General features: G+C 42.2%; 1 protein-coding gene and 1 long non-coding RNA gene across 5 annotated transcripts in view; one reads left to right on the top strand and one right to left on the bottom strand.

Moving 5' to 3' along the window:
- Window positions 1–479: 479 nt before the first annotated feature.
- TMEM130 (transmembrane protein 130) lies at window positions 480–10,780 on the top strand. Its single transcript, XM_042037528.1, has 8 exons — window positions 480–648; window positions 3,141–3,431; window positions 4,795–4,963; window positions 5,383–5,552; window positions 6,295–6,379; window positions 8,069–8,271; window positions 9,280–9,392; window positions 10,123–10,780. The coding sequence occupies exons 1-8, from the start codon at window positions 576–578 to the stop codon at window positions 10,297–10,299; spliced, it is 1,281 nt and encodes a 426-aa protein (XP_041893462.1). The 5' UTR covers window positions 480–575; the 3' UTR covers window positions 10,300–10,780.
- The window catches only part of LOC121669055, a 23,277-nt gene continuing 8,636 nt past the window's right edge, over window positions 560–15,200 (bottom strand). For 2 of the 4 annotated variants that reach the window (XR_006017596.1, XR_006017594.1), the window contains exons 2-5: window positions 14,313–14,417; window positions 6,126–8,398; window positions 4,817–5,026; window positions 560–1,635 (exon numbers count right to left, since the gene is read on the bottom strand). This is a non-coding gene — a long non-coding RNA (uncharacterized LOC121669055). Of the gene's footprint in view, window positions 1,636–4,816; window positions 5,027–6,125; window positions 8,399–14,312 lie in introns of all 4 variants that reach the window. The other 2 variants (XR_006017595.1, XR_006017593.1) reach the window with 2 other exon arrangements.

The following is a 15,200-nucleotide window of genomic DNA, read 5'->3' as shown; positions in this document are numbered from 1 at the left end:
GAATGATGAGTTTAAGAAAATAAAAAAAGTAAAAGTAAGCGAATTAAAACCAAAATATACAAAACAAAACAGGAGAAAACAAAATAAAACGACAAAAAAAGAACACCAGAAAACCACATTCCGGCGCTTTTGCTCTGGCTTTCTCCGGCAGGGCACCCGTTACAGGCCGTTCGGAGCGCTGCGGGACCGGTAACAGCAGCCGAACCTCCCCGGCAGAGGCGTCCCCGCGCCACCTCAGAAATACCGTATATGTGCTTGGCGCCGCCAAAGCGCAGCACAAACCCCTTCCCAAACGCTCCGGCGTGTCCCCACGCCCTCGGCAGATGTGAGGCGTTTGTGGGTTTTATTGACTATTTGTTTAAACCGCCGGCGGCTTTGCAGCCCGGTCCCGCTGCCAGCGCGATCCCGCAGGAACTGCCCCCGGGAGAGGCGGGCTGGGCGCTGCCGCGGGGGAGCGTCCCGGGGGCGCGGACAGAGGAGCCGCAGTGCCGCGGGGGCAGCGCGGCCAGACCCGGTCCCGGTTCGAGAGCCGGCCCCAGCCCCGGTCTCGGCGGCACCGAGCCGCGGCCCCCAGCATGCGGCAGCTGCTCTGCGTGCTGCTGCTGCTGCTGCTGCTGCAGCTCGGCCACGGTCGCTCCCCGGCCGCAGGTAAGGGGCCGCCGGTCTGCGCTGGTATCGCCGCCGGGCAGCGGGCGAGGGGTGCGGGGGGCGAGGGCTCAGACCTCAGACGTGAGCTGCATCACTGTTGTGGGGGGGTTCCCTGCCCGAGCTTGATAGATGTGACAAGGGATGGAAGCAGCTCTTGGCACGCTCCCACCACCCCAGACTTTATTCTCAGGCTCTGTGATCTTGGTGCCTGCAGTGAAGGTGGGGCATCCCGGGCAGCCGGGGTTCTGCTTTGCACTTCTAACTCAAAAGCTGCACTTCTGCTTCCTCCGCTGACCTCGCGCCGCGGGTCACAAGACACCTGGGCAGCCGCTGTCCCTCGCTGTGGGACTCACAGAGCTCCATTCTGCAGAGACAGGTCGGAAAGGTAGCAGAAATCCCTGACTTGGATGGAATGTCTTGCTGTGCCGGTCACTCCCTGGGTGACCTTGGATTAGCCACTGAACCTCCAGCTGCTGCACCTCTCAGGCCGGTATGGCCCTGATTTGTAAAGCACCATGATAACCTCCAAGGAGAAGTGCTAGATAAGCATGAGTTAGTTGGCTATTTTTTTCCTGAATTCTGCTGAAACAAAGTGGAGCATAGCCTGATTCTTCTAGAGACATGAAACCTCCCTGTGCCAGATTTCATCAAAACACAAGCATTTCTCTTTTAACTCAAAAAATTGAACCCAGGGCCATTTCTTGTGCTGTGAAATGGGAACAGTGGAGTTCTTTCGCAGGCAGTAACGTTACAGTTCATTTCTCACAGTCCTTCTGCCTCCAGAATTGCTCAGCACCTGTGATTTGTAAAAAAGAATGCAGGCACAAATGCAGTCCCTTTCATCCCGTCCAAGCTGATGGGGGCAGAAAAGCCAGCAAGGGAGTTAGCTGGCCCCAATGCTCCTTTCACATTCGAGGTCATGGATGAGTGAGAAATACAACTTCTGAAGGTCACAGATTCAGGTCCCTGTTAGCAGTGTGGTGGCTCCTGAAAGAGAGGATAAGGAAAGGCACCAACATTAGAAACCCCCAGCTCTGCTGCTCTGCCCAGCACTGCTGATGACAGGAGAGCCAGGGAGAGCTCTGATGAAGGGAAGGGAACATGCTCTGTGTTGAAGGCAAGCAACCAGATCCTGTTCCCAGCTCTGTCCCAATTCACAGCTATTTTGCATTTCCTTTTGTTTTGGGGCTTGGGGGTTGACTTCTTGTTTAACACATGCACAACCTTTAATGTTGTTGCACTGCTATTTTTTTGAAAAAGTTAATGTATTCTTTCCATAAATCTCAACCTCTCTCACACTCTGCCTATTGCAGTAGTTGCAAGATCTGAAGTAGTTGAGTAAACATGGCAGAGAAGATAATGGTGAGTCATTCAGAGCAGCAGAGCTGATTCAGTATCACAGGTCCTGTCCTGCACCTCTCATGCCTTGCTGTTTCATAGCATGGTTTGGGTTGGAAGAGACCTTTAAAGTTCATCTAGTTCAATCCCCTGCTATGAGCAGAGACATCTTCGATTAGATCAGGTAGTTCAGAGCCCTGTCCAACCTGACCTCGAATGTTCATACTGGGCAATCTGTGCCAGTGTTTCACCACCCTTATTGTGAAACATCTCCCTTGACCTGCTGGCCATGCTGATTTTTATGCAGACCAGGATATCATTGTCTTTCTTGGGTGCACATTGTTGGCTCATGTCCAGCTTTTCATCCACCACTGCCCAAGTCCTTCTTTATCCCTTCATCTCCGCAGCCTGTACTGAATAGTGGGCATTGCCCCAATCCATGTGTAGAACCTTGCACTCAGCCTTGTTCAACCCCATGATGTTCCCATGGGCCCACTTTCTGAGTTTGTCCAGGTGCCTCTGGACAGCAACTGATCTGCCACTGGAGCATGGTACAACTTTAATTTGCCTTGGGATTTTTGGTCCTTCCCTGGAAAAAGAAATGTAAGGTGGACCATAGCACAGAAGATGTATTTACTGAGTTTTTAATGTTTACTTATGAGGAAAGTCAGAGGGACTTGTCAACAGAGCTGGCAAAGGAATCTAGTGAATGAAATCTCACCTGATTTTGAAAGTTCACATTTTCTAGGACACAGATGAGAGCTGAGCTTCTTCCAGTATCTGGAAGTCTAGTGACCATGTTAGATCATTAGTGACAATGAACCTACAGCCAGAACCCAGTTCTGGGTGTAAAACCTCGTCAAAGCTTTTGCGATGTTCTAGTCTGAAGCTGTCTTCTACTATGAACATTTCTAGGACCCAGTCTGACATGTTGCTTACTGCTATTTGTTTGAAGTCATATACACATGCAACAGTTTCTGTTCCAGATTTTAAAACAGTAAAAAATATGGTGGTAAAGCCTTTAATGGGGTGAGTGTCATTGTGAGTCACATAACTACAGCTGACTAGTTAAAAAGTGTAAATAAATAAATAAATAAAATTTAAAATGCAGTACAATAAGGTTTGTTTTACTTCTTTTCTTCTGATTTCCACAGAGTTGTATGGTCTGGAAATAACCAACAATGGTCCCATCACAACAGGAGCTCAAGCTACTGTTCAGGCCAGTCTAAGAATGGAGAACAAAAATGTCACATCAAACTTGTATCACTTTAACTGGATTTATGCTCCTCTGATTCTGATAGAGAAATCTGAGCAGCGGTTTACTTCCATAATTAATGTGACTGGTGAATTTCCAGGCACTTTCCCCATTTCTGTCTGGGTGACTCACAAAAACTGCTGGTTGTGTCGGCCGGTTGCGAGAAACATCACCGTGCTTCAGATTACAGGTAAAATGGCTTTACAGCCTGTACCTCTCCAGGAACTCAGTATATATGCCCTTGCCAGCAGCAGGGTGAAAGCCAGTGTAAATATGGCCTCTGACAACAGAGTTGGATTTGTAAGCACTTGTGGCTGAAGGTGGGTTTGGGTGGAATGGTATAATCAGTACCATTAGAGCCACACTCTAGTCTCTCTACATCCAGGAAGAAAGGGTGATCCTGCCCGTGTTTTCCTGCCTCTGTCACTTAGAGAAACTGAGCTGGAAACCAGATGCTTCAGCAGCTGCAGTTCACCCATCAGCATGGGTCAGTGACGTCCAGACTGCTAAAACAATGCTTCTTCTCCAGCATTTCTAGACCTCAAGTTAGGATGACCATCAGCAGTGACAATCTGCTGCTTTCCCCTGTTGCATGACACAGCAAATCTTAGGCCATCAGCACAGCAGAGCGTTACATTTTCTTTTAAAGCTCTGTCCGAGTGTACTGAAATTGGATGTGAAGTCACGGCTGCATAAAATGTTGCTGAGTGCAATTTCAGCTTACTGGGAATATTCATAACTATAAATATGCTCTTTCTTCTACAAATTAACCACTGGTGTGCTGCAGTTAACCTAATCTCTAATACAGGGATTGACAGACCCATTCCAACAGTAATTGCAATTATTATTTGTGCATCACCCAGAAAACAGTTAACCAGATTTAATGAATTGTTAACAGGGTAAGAGTCTGTTACTGGTAATCAATAGCCCATTAATTTTATAATGAGCTGATAAATGTCTCATCATAATACATCTTTATTTGTAGGTTAAAGAGGATTTTTTTAAATCAGTCTGCCACTCCTTGTAAACAAAGTCAAACACAGAACCTCTCATAGACATAAAGCTTCTCCCCTTTTTGTATTCACAATATATAGCACATCTGTTGCTCATAGCAGTCAAATACTAATTTCTATAAGACTAGCTAAAACCAAGGGGGAAAAAAGCTACGTAAAAAAACCCCACAAAACACAAAAAACACCGTTCCAAACATGAAGAATGGGTATACTGGCTTGATTCTGAATCTAGATGCTTGATATTAATACCAGTTCTTTTTAAATCAATAGTAAAAGTTTATATTGAGCTCAATCAGTCTGGGATTTTTTCTCCTAGTTCTATTAGATGTTTTATCATTACCAGTTGTATAACCCTAAATAAATATTTTAATTTCACTGCCTCATTAACATATGTGACAACACTGAGTAATAGATATAAAATACACTTAACCTCTTGGACTAGGACACAGAAAGACACATCATCAAAGAATGTTTTGATATACACACAGAGCATGCTGTGGAAGAATGCTGTCATTCTTCTTCCCTCTTTTTATTCTGCAGAATTTATCACGGGTAACCTCACCCTTGCCCAGATAGAAGACAGCAGAGTTACCACACATGGTTCTAGATCCTCCCCAGACACAGTGACCCGGATTTCTTTCTCTCTTCATGACCCAAGTCATTACTTCCAGTCAGCATCATTTGTCTACAACTGGGATTTTGGAGATGGGTAGGTGTGCTTACTTTGTCTGCTTTAACAAGTATTCAAGATGGCTCTGATTCAGATGTTCATCTAGAGAAAAATCCCAATTAAATCAGTTAGCTAATAGTCTGCCTGCTATAAAAGTTGTTTTCATAATTTACTGACTACTCCTATTCCATTTTGTAAATTCTTTTAGCATTATCTTTAGTTTCTTTAATTTAAAATGCACAGAATTCCTCTGGATTTCATACTAATTGTAGTTCTATAGGTAACACCACAGACATAAATCCTCATTGATATGGACATAGGGTAGAATTTAGAATCACAGACACTGGAGCATTGTCTGTAAAGAAAATATATTAGACCTTGTCCCTTTTTAAACCAGAAATATGCAAGCACTTGGTAAAAGGCAATTTTGATTCTAAATTTTTTCCTGTTGCACACAGAGTTTACCAGATTACCAAGGAACCCTTTGTCTACTGCAACTGCTCTTCCGTGGGGAATCGCACAGTGCATCTGAAGGTCGTAGCTGAATGGGAGCAAACTGGAAGCATCATACACGAAAGAGAAATTATGCAGAAAACTGGTGACTTTACCACAGCTCTGGAGCTCTTGGGTAATTATGAAACCTCTTGCACCTTCAATCCTGTATCTGTAGTAGCTGTATATGTACAGATACAATCTAGCTTTAACATGGTAACACAACTTCAACATTGTTTCACATGCAATGACTGGCCAACATCATTCAGTGGAGTGTTTCCAGGGCAAAATCATCTTCATGTTCTTCCAACGTAGAAAAATGGGTGGAAATAAATAAAATCTTAGTATATATATAGTATTATATATATTATATTATATTATATATAAGATATATATAAGATATAATATATATATAACATATATATTATATATAGTATTATAATAAATAAAAAGTTTCTTTTTAATCTACAGAGAATTTTACTGTCTTTTGTAAAAGTCTCACATACAAATAAAACAATAAAGTATTTATGGTAACTTATAGTGGATTTGTTTGTTGAATTGACATCAGCTATCCCTAAACAATAAATTAGTTAAATCAAGCATTAGGACAGTCTCATTGATTTGGTCAGCTTCAGGAGTAAACAAGCACAGAATTCAAAAAGCTGATTATACATATTAAAAAGAAATCAGAAAATATCAGAGAACTTACATCATCTCTCTTGGTAGGTTTCCTTGCGGGGTGTCAGACAAGTAGTATTATTTGTGTGACTGATGGAGCTCCAATCTGCAAGTCTGTGGAAAAAAACCTTCACTGGGAAACCAGTGAGACTCAAGTTTACATGTGGAGTGTGACATGCTGCCTTTTCATTTCTTCTCAGATGCTGTTAAAAGTATTAACGTAGTGGGCTCCAGAGAGACTCAGGTAATGGAAAACCTGAATTTATCTCTTCATATCAACGGCACGTAAGTAGAAAGCACAACTTCTTTCCTCCCAAAAATTGTCTGTGTTTTCCCCCAGTGTTTCCTTAATATAGTCAGTTGCACCCCACACAAGTTACGTAAAAAAAAAAAAAAACCACAAAAAACAAACAAACAAAAAAAAAAATTTTCTTTGCGCAAAATACCATTGAATATTGCATTTTCCTGACTTGAAATACCATGAGCTCTAGAGCCTGAAAGAACCTGCATTTTTACAGAAAACTAGAATTCTCCTATGTAAAGCAAATGTTATTTTTTTTATCTTTGTAAAGAGAATGTTAAAAGACAAGTAGCCAGAGATATAGTGGGGAAAAACACATCTGAAAACTTCCTTTTGAATTTTTGTCCTTCACCAATTTCCCCACTATTAAATTAAAATATATCCCAAGTCCTGTTGCATAGCAGCAAACTTGGCGGGCATAGGGGATTAATAGGCTTGGGGAGTAATTCTGGGAAAGTTATGATTGCCACAAAATGGATAAGATATAGAAGCTCCATGCAGCAAGGATTATAGGAAAACAGGAGAGTTGTGAGCACCTCAGTCCCAGCACAAGCTCTCTCAAGTTGCAGCATTAGAACACATTGGAGTTTTGGAGCAAGCAGCACCCAAACACAGAGTCGTTTGCCAAAGGCATAAACAGTCCCAACAGACAAAGCAGCACAGTTTGCATTCAGAAAGTGAAAGGCACATCGGCAGGAATGGGAACTGGAGATGGCATACCAGTGAATGTGAACAGCCAAAAACTATGACAGGCAAACCTGAGATCAATGAAAGCAGGCTTGGTAACCTCCTAGTCACGGGACTGGCACTGATGCAAGAGGAGCTTAAGATAGAGATGCAGTGACAAAGAGATGGGTTATCAAAAACAAAGCTTGAAAATGAGATAAACACAAAAACACAATGCTTTCTTTAGCCAACGGTCATTGTAAAGAGATAAGAAACAAAATTGTAATAAAATAGGGTAAAGAAAAGCTCTGGCTGTTATCAGAATCAAAGTCTATAGTGCATAAGGTGAGTTCAAGCAGAATCAGTTGAAAGAGGGATCTGGAAGGGTAAATAAAAGGCTTCAATTAGATGTGGTGAGAGGCCACATGGCCATGAAGGGGGTTGCACTAAATTGCTTGATGGCAAATAAAAACCCTTTTGTTAATGTAAGGGGTGCTGTGATCCTTGAAACTTACTTACATTTTCTGGCTATTAGTCCTTTGTACAGAGCTCATCTTATATTCTTTGCAGTTTCATTTGTGGGTTTTTTAAAATTAGAACAGTCTTGGATGTGCTTCAGTGGTACAGACAGTGATTTCTGTGCGAGAAGGACAAAGGAAAAATAACCTTCCCTTGGAAGTGCAGGGAAAAAAGATTCCTTTTATCTTTATTGAAGAAGGACTATGGAAGAAGCACTATTTTCTACACACAGTGGCCTGCTGTTGACCCTTGCAGGTATTCAGCTCTCAGCTGAAAGGCTTGCCTTTATAGAAGCATCACAAAGAACTTTTTCATTTGGCAAATGCTATAAACCAAACAACTGTGCAGTTAACTACTTCTTTATTTGTGTTTAGATTAACGTCATTAGTTTCAAAATTATTCTGCTATTTTAACCAAGTTCTTTGCTGAAATTTTTGCAGCATTTTCACCTTTTTTTTAATTTTGCCTCTTTTCTCTTGTCGTTTCAGCCCACCACTGGCATTATGCTGGCTTATAAAATCCGAATGCATTCCACTTGAAGGTGACAAATGCCATCTGGTGGAGATCAGTGGCTCCTGCTACAACCTCAGCCACACCTTCAGGGACGCGGGACAGTATTGCCTCAGCGTTAGGGTGGAGAACGGCGTGACGATGCTGCAGACGTACCACGGGATCAAAGTGCGGCCAGCAGGTGAGGACCAGGGAGTCTGAGCAGCACGGAGTCCCACCTGTCAGGGAACCTGCAGTCTCAAACAGGTTAGGGACAATTGTGGATTAGCCAGCCTGCGGATGAGGTTTCAGGAATGTGTTATAGATCCCTAAAAGGAGAAGAATAAAAAGGGAAATGAAAATTTATAATGTGTCTGCTGTAATTGCTCTGAGCTTCTTGTATTCTGCTGAACCCTTAGTCCCAAGAGTGTCTTGAAGTTACTAAGTACCCTGGGAAGGCTGTATTACTTAAATGACGTATTTTTTGGTTTAAATAGTTGGAGAGGATAATTAGGAAAACACATGCATCTGTAACACTACCTTAATTAAGCAGTTTCAATTCTTTTTGCTTAGTTTAGTTATGGATTTTCAAGGGTACATTTTTCTAGGCCTCCATTTCATTACAAGTCTCTGTCCCTCCTGCCTGTGACCCCAGCTGGCTCCCCCTTGCAGGGTCACACATGCCTCTCTTGGGTCCCTAAACCATCTGAGAGAGTGGTTAAATGGCCAAGAGAAGAGAATGGGGGACAGCCAGGCTGTGACACAGGCTGGTCACACCGTGTCACTGTGAGCCAGCTGTGTACAGACAGGGCAGCTCACTCCAGAAGGCACTGGTGTGCATTCAGGGCTGAATCCTCTGTGCTGGATGCTCTTAGCTGCTGTGGAGGTGAGAGTCCTTCCTGTCCTCTTGGGGTACCACAGAGGTACAAACAGCCTGGGGAGTCAAGGGCTGACATATGTAACTGGGTGGAGGTTTTTAGGCTCTTCAAGAGAAAAGAGGGCATAAAGGGAAAGACCCTTACAACCCCCTCCCACTCCTGAGATTTCAGAAAAACCTGGAGTGATCTGGGCTGAAAAGTTTATTCCCCCTTACACACATCTCCTTTTTCCAAAAAGTACTCCTAAAACTTCTTCATTGTTTCCTTCTCACTGTTGCCTTTTTTGGGGGTATTGTGTCACTCCAGGAATGTGTCCTTGTGCTTTTTCCTAGGAATCCACCCAGCTTTCTTTGTCTTGCTCTGCACTGCTCTGGTTTCAGTGATGCTGGTACTGGTGCTGTACACAACTTTTCGAAGTAACACACAACAAAAAGATCTCGTGGAGGTATTCTGTTACTCTTACTTTGAGTTGGGATAGTAATCAGGTATCTTTCAGCCATGAAAGGTATCTGATATGAAAAGTTCTTTAATCCCCAGACAAACAGAGCAGGAGGGAGCATTTCTCTGGTATGTGTAGTCTGTTCTACCAAAAAATCCAATCAGTGCAGGCAAACGAAGTAACAGGCATGCTTCTGGCTTGTTGCAGAGAACTCTAAATTGCCAGAATAATAATGGGCAGTTTGTTAATATTCCCAAGCAGATCCTTGCATTGAAGTATCCTTCCAGAGGATCTGCCTCAGAGTAGTGACATGAAAGAAAGCAAGGAGATAGTGCAAGAGGATACAGGATAATAAAAAAGGAGGGGTATGTTACCTAAAGCAGCCGTAAATTTTTACCTACCCCTCATATGTGGCCTTCCTCTCCCCAGCTCCCTTCCATCTCTAATATACCTTTCACTTGCTCCAAAAGGTGTTTGCAATAAGCATGAGTTCTCAAATCAAAGGTAGCTTTCATGGTGCTTTGGAAAGTACCCAATACGCTTTACACTGTGCCACAATATAAATTATATACCTCTAGAGACACTGTCTATAAGCCATGTGCACAGCAGGTATAAATCAGAAGTCTATTTGAAGTTAGTGACTGACTGAAAATGGTTTGTAGCCCAATGTATCCTTGCTGGACTTGAGCCAGTGGGAACTGAACTAAGAATGATATTTTTGATGTTCTTTTTCCAGGTAGCTGACTTTGACTTTTCTCCACTGTCTCATGAACACCGGTCTAATCATTCCAAGTCAGGCTGTGGCCTAGTATGTTGCAGATCATGTTTTCTTCAACCATCAAAAGAAGCTGCCTGGGAGAGTCATGAACTTCTACATTCACTTTACAGGCCAGTCAAAATGTACACACTGTGAAGAACACAATTGCACTTTGATTGCACTAACTGTCTAACTTTCTCACGTAGGATAAGTTAAAAGTCTGGTGCTGCATGAATGGTTTGGTTTTGCCAATGCAATGAGGTTCACCACTTTAAGTCCAGCACTTGAGTACTTCATTCTCTCAACTTAAAAAGAACAAGATACACAATAAAAGTAGCTTTGTATTTTTAACTTATACGGGTGTGTACATTTACAGCTGTGAATGCAGCATTTTATTCTCATGAAAGATTATTTTATGTGCAGGTTTGCTAAATTCACTACCTCTTGTAATTTCTCTGTTCCTTCTGCTGTCTGTTTCAAAGAAGAAAATGCCTAAGACAAACATACCTCATTTCCTATGTACAACAATATTACTGGAAATGGAAGCCACCCAAAATGCTGTTGAATGTGTGTTTCTTCTACCAAGAAACTGATGTGTCCAGGTTGAAAACAGAGGAGGTGTTTCCAATGAACCAGACTACCTAATTATGCTGTCCTTTTTCCTGTCTTAAAAGACCCCTTTTTAAGCTAATGGACTTCTGTCAGACTGCAGTGGTGGTGACCTACTCACTCACCTGCCAGCAGTACTTTGGTCCTGCAGAAACCTCCACATGACCACCACTTTCTAAAATAGAACACCACTCTAATCTGTGTAAGTAGCTTTTCTTTTTTAGGCTATTCATTCTTCTTTTTTTTCTCATATTGCTCCCCAACTAGTCATCACAGGTCCTCTTCCAAAAAGTGCAACAACCAGTAGCTCAAAGCTACTCAGCAAAAGATGTTCAATTCCAATTCCTAATCAATGTTCAAGGCTGTGTAAACTCCATGCCTGTTGCAGACTATCATCTACTGTCAGCTTCTGGCTCAGCCAGGCTTTGCCCGCTGGCATTTCAGAATGCTCTGGAGGCTTTTGAACAGAAGTGCCTTTGTGTCCACTTCTTTTCTTAAATGTGACACACCCTCCCCACCTCTGCTTAAAGTGTGTGGGTATTGTGGGCTTGGGGTTTTTCATAGTTTCTCAAATGATTGGAAGATAATTGTCTGAATGTGAGGGGACTTACCATGAGGTTTTTGGGGTACTCATTTCACATGTTCAACTGTGTTTCCTCAGAGGAGCCCGGAGCTTCAGTTCTTTTGTGAAAGAAATTACATGACCCTTAATTAACTTGATACATTTAAAATAGAATAGGATCATCTAAGCTAACAAATCCTATAAACACAAGTTTTTGTGAAAATGTACCTTCCAAAGCAGAGCTTCTTTCGGCTTTTCTTCCAAAGAGAAACAGTATTTCTAAGAAAGCTTGCCGGTTAGGAGTGGTGTCCCTTCTATTCTTTCTCAGTGCTCTGGTATCAAACTCTTATCTTCAGCCATATTCAGTTACTGCTATGAATGTGCCTCTTTTTAGAAAAGAAGCTACTGTGCCTGAGAGCTTTGGTTTTATTTTTTATTCCTGAGATCCCAGCCCTCTGAACCCCTGCCAAAGACAGCGACTTGTTCTGGGATGCCAGTGTGGTTTGTAAATGGCTACATGGTCCTTGGGCACTGGAAAGAAGAGATTTCTGATATGCAAAATGCAACTCAGAATGACAGAGCCCTAGACAGACTGCACAGGGGTTTCTGTGGTCAGAATTTAGTCTGAGCTTCTTCTATTACATTTGTGAAAGACATGTGGCCCTTGCTGTTGTAATACACTTAAAGACAACGCCTTGACATGCTAATGAATGTGTAAAAAGCCCTTTCTCCTCCATATTGTACTCCTAGCAAAGAAAATATCTGTGAGAGCAGACTCAGTTATAGACACATGAGACTGAGATCCTTTGGGTTTGAAACAGACCATATCAAAGGAGTAAGAATTCTGCTTGGCCCCCTTTTGAATTAATACCCAGGTGATCCGAAGCATATCATGGGGTGTTAGGCCATGGACTTCGCTGCTTTGGGGTTTTGCCTTCGTGTTCTCCATATGTCCGAGCCAAGATACAACTGATCATGCCAAACCTGGCAAAGCAGGTATCAACCCCCCTTCAAAAAAAGTGGGACATGGAGTTAGAGATACAAAAGACAGACCTAAGAAAATCCTCAATTTCCTACTGAGAAAAACAGAGCAAATGTCCTTCAGAAGAATATTGGCTCCTACTCTCTGCCTAGAGTGAACGAAGCAGTCAAATGATTCAGGAGGGTAGAAAAGATAAAGTGCTGCAAAGTAGAAAGTCAACACTATCAAATACTGGAAGACACCAAGAGCAGAAAAGAATAGAGGTTAGAAAGAAAGACATCTCTGGCAAAAAATAAGCAGTGGAGAAAGTACACTTAAAAGGGTATGTCAAGAAGCAAATTAATGAAGAAAATTTAAACAGCCTTAGCAAATTGAGGTATAAGTATGAGCAATATTCACGTGAATGTGTTCTTGAATCCAGTATGAAACTGCTTCCTGCACAAAAGACTGATCTGTGGGTTTGATAAATGTGTCTGAAATTGAAGACAAAAGGTAATTGAGCAGTTCAGGATATAGCAATGAGATTAGTGGGACGTAGCAAGGATCAGTAGGAGGATTCATTTTGTTAACCGTAGCAATCAATGACCTGAAAAAAGAAATGTTCAGCAAAACGATCAAACTCACTGATTCAAAACAAGAGACCAGTGAGTGCAAAGCCAAAGAGCCATTAAATGCAAGTGATAAGCAAAAGTGTGGGCAGATAAAAAGTATGCAATGAGAATTATTTACAAGGAAATGCATTTGAAAACAAAAAGTTTCTGGAAATTCGTAGTAGAAAAACACACAGTAAAGCAAAAGAACTTCTGTTACTCTGTAATTTGTCATATAAACAATGGTGTTGGTGTGTGCAGTAATTGTGGGGACAAATCAGCATTTTATCTGAAAAGCAGAGCATAAGGCTCTGTGGCTGAATGGGTCAAGGCTGAACTTTGTCTTTCATCTCTGGAAAGCAGATTACACAGCCCAAGCTGTGACCACAGTTTGAAGACATAAGGCCTCTATTGCATTTGCTGGGTGCTGTAGGAATGGAAGTTGTCTCAGCAAAAGGAAGGTGAAGAGCTCCATATTTAAATACTCAGCTTTATTATTAGATAATCAGCCAACACTTCACCTTGATTTTTGTGCCAGTTTCCATGGAAACTGAAATCACATCTTGCAGCTGTCACAAAATTCTTCAGATCCTGCAGATCTCAGCTTCGACAGCACACCGTGCACTACAAATCTGGATTTTTAAATTGCAGCCACTAAAGTGGGGAACACAGAAGTTCCAGCAACTTCTTTCAGAGCTAGGTATACTCATTGCCAGCATCTGTAATTCCTACAGCAGTGTGCACAAAGACAGCAGATGCAGCCAATCAAAGAATCATAAAATCATAGAATGGCCTGAGTTGGAAGGGACCTTACAGATCATTTCCTTCCACCCCCCTGCCATGGGCAGGGACACCTTTCACTAGACAAGGTTGCTCCAAGTCCCATCCAACCTGGCCTTGAACACTTCCAGGGATGGGGCATCCTGTGCCAGGGTGCCAACACCCTCACAGTAAACAATTTTTTTCTGGTATCTAAATTAAACCTCCTCTCTGTCAGTTTGAAGCCATTTTGCCTTGTCCTGTCACTACATGTTCTTGTAAAAAGTCTCTCTCCACCTTTCTTTTCATCTCCCTTCAGGTAAGGGAATCAGGTCACTCCAAAGCCTTCTCTTTTCCAGTCTGAGCAATCCCAATTCTCTCAGCCTTTCCTCACAGCAGAATTGTTCCAGTCCTCTGATCACCTTGGTGATCTCCTCTGGACTCATCCAACAGCTCCAGGTCCTTCCTGTGCTGAGCCCCCAGAACAGAAAGCAGCTCTGCAGGTAGGGTCTCACCTGAGCAGGGCAGGGGAGGAATCCCCTCCCTCTATCAGGGGGTTTTATAAAATACTGCAGTTGTACTACTGTCACAACTACAGGAGCAGATCATACTAGAGCACTAGGGAAAGACTACCCCAGCCAAATAATTTTCTAATGCATTTACTCACAGCAGTCTTGGGAGGCAGGGAAGTGATATTATCACTGTTCACAGGAGGCAGAAGGGAGCCATGTAGAGATATGGAGCTTGCTCATGCAGAGGCAGCTGCAAATACCTGCATAAAATTCAAGATTAAAAAGATTATGACCATCTACCAAATCCTTGTCCCTCTGTTGGAAATCATATATCTTCCCTAATTTTTTAATTAATGGGTTTAATTAATTATAATTAATTTGTTTTATTTAATCATAACCAGTATATTAATTACAAGCAATGTATTAAATCACTTCTAGCCAGCATTTAGCAAAATTTAGCATGAGCAGGTATTGTGGGAATACAGCTTGGGAAAATTACAGAAACTTAAAAGTTTTGCTAAGTTAACTTTGATATGTTTTAATGAGTACGGCCTGTGAGAGACTGATGTATTGTTGAAATTGGATACAAGAAGTGAAGAATTTATGGACTACAAAGATGTTTGGCAGGAACCAGAAGGTAAAGAAGAAGCTAACTCAGTATATGAGCATTGGAAAGTCCCTGACAAAGGAAAAAAGATACTAAAAAGACTTAAATTACTAATTAGCAGGAACAGCAGGAAATCCATAACCAAGAGAGGACAGAATACTAATTAACGAAAGAATTGTGTAATTTAGAATCAGTGAACATTAATTTCTTTGTTTGCTAAAAATATATACAGGTGAAGAAGTTTTATATCAGCGTCTTGCGTAGAGAGAGGAAAATTTTGTCGGCCACACAGATACACACCTCTTGAGCAAGAACACAGTAACACCTCACTCGCTACCACTAAAAGGCGGTGTTAGAGGTTCCGTCTATCCTGGAGGGTTTAAAAAGGCGGTGTTAGAGGCTCTGTCTATCCCGGAGGGTTTAAAAAGGCGGTGTT

Source organism: Corvus kubaryi, unplaced genomic scaffold (genome assembly GCF_017639235.1).
Source record: "Corvus kubaryi isolate FWS band 111438036 unplaced genomic scaffold, C.kubaryi_AGA036_p1.0 37387, whole genome shotgun sequence".
Classification (NCBI taxonomy): domain Eukaryota; kingdom Metazoa; phylum Chordata; class Aves; order Passeriformes; family Corvidae; genus Corvus; species Corvus kubaryi.
This window is presented reverse-complemented; position numbering and strand designations above follow the sequence as displayed.

Coding starts and splice junctions, on each gene's coding strand:
- TMEM130 (XM_042037528.1), top strand. CDS start 576: ATGCGGCAGCTGCTCTGCGTGCTGCTGCTGCTGCTGCTGCTGCAGCTC. Junction 6,380..8,068: donor TCTCTTCATATCAACGGCAC/GTAAGTAGAAAG, acceptor TTGTCGTTTCAG/CCCACCACTGGCATTATGCT. Junction 8,272..9,279: donor GATCAAAGTGCGGCCAGCAG/GTGAGGACCAGG, acceptor GCTTTTTCCTAG/GAATCCACCCAGCTTTCTTT.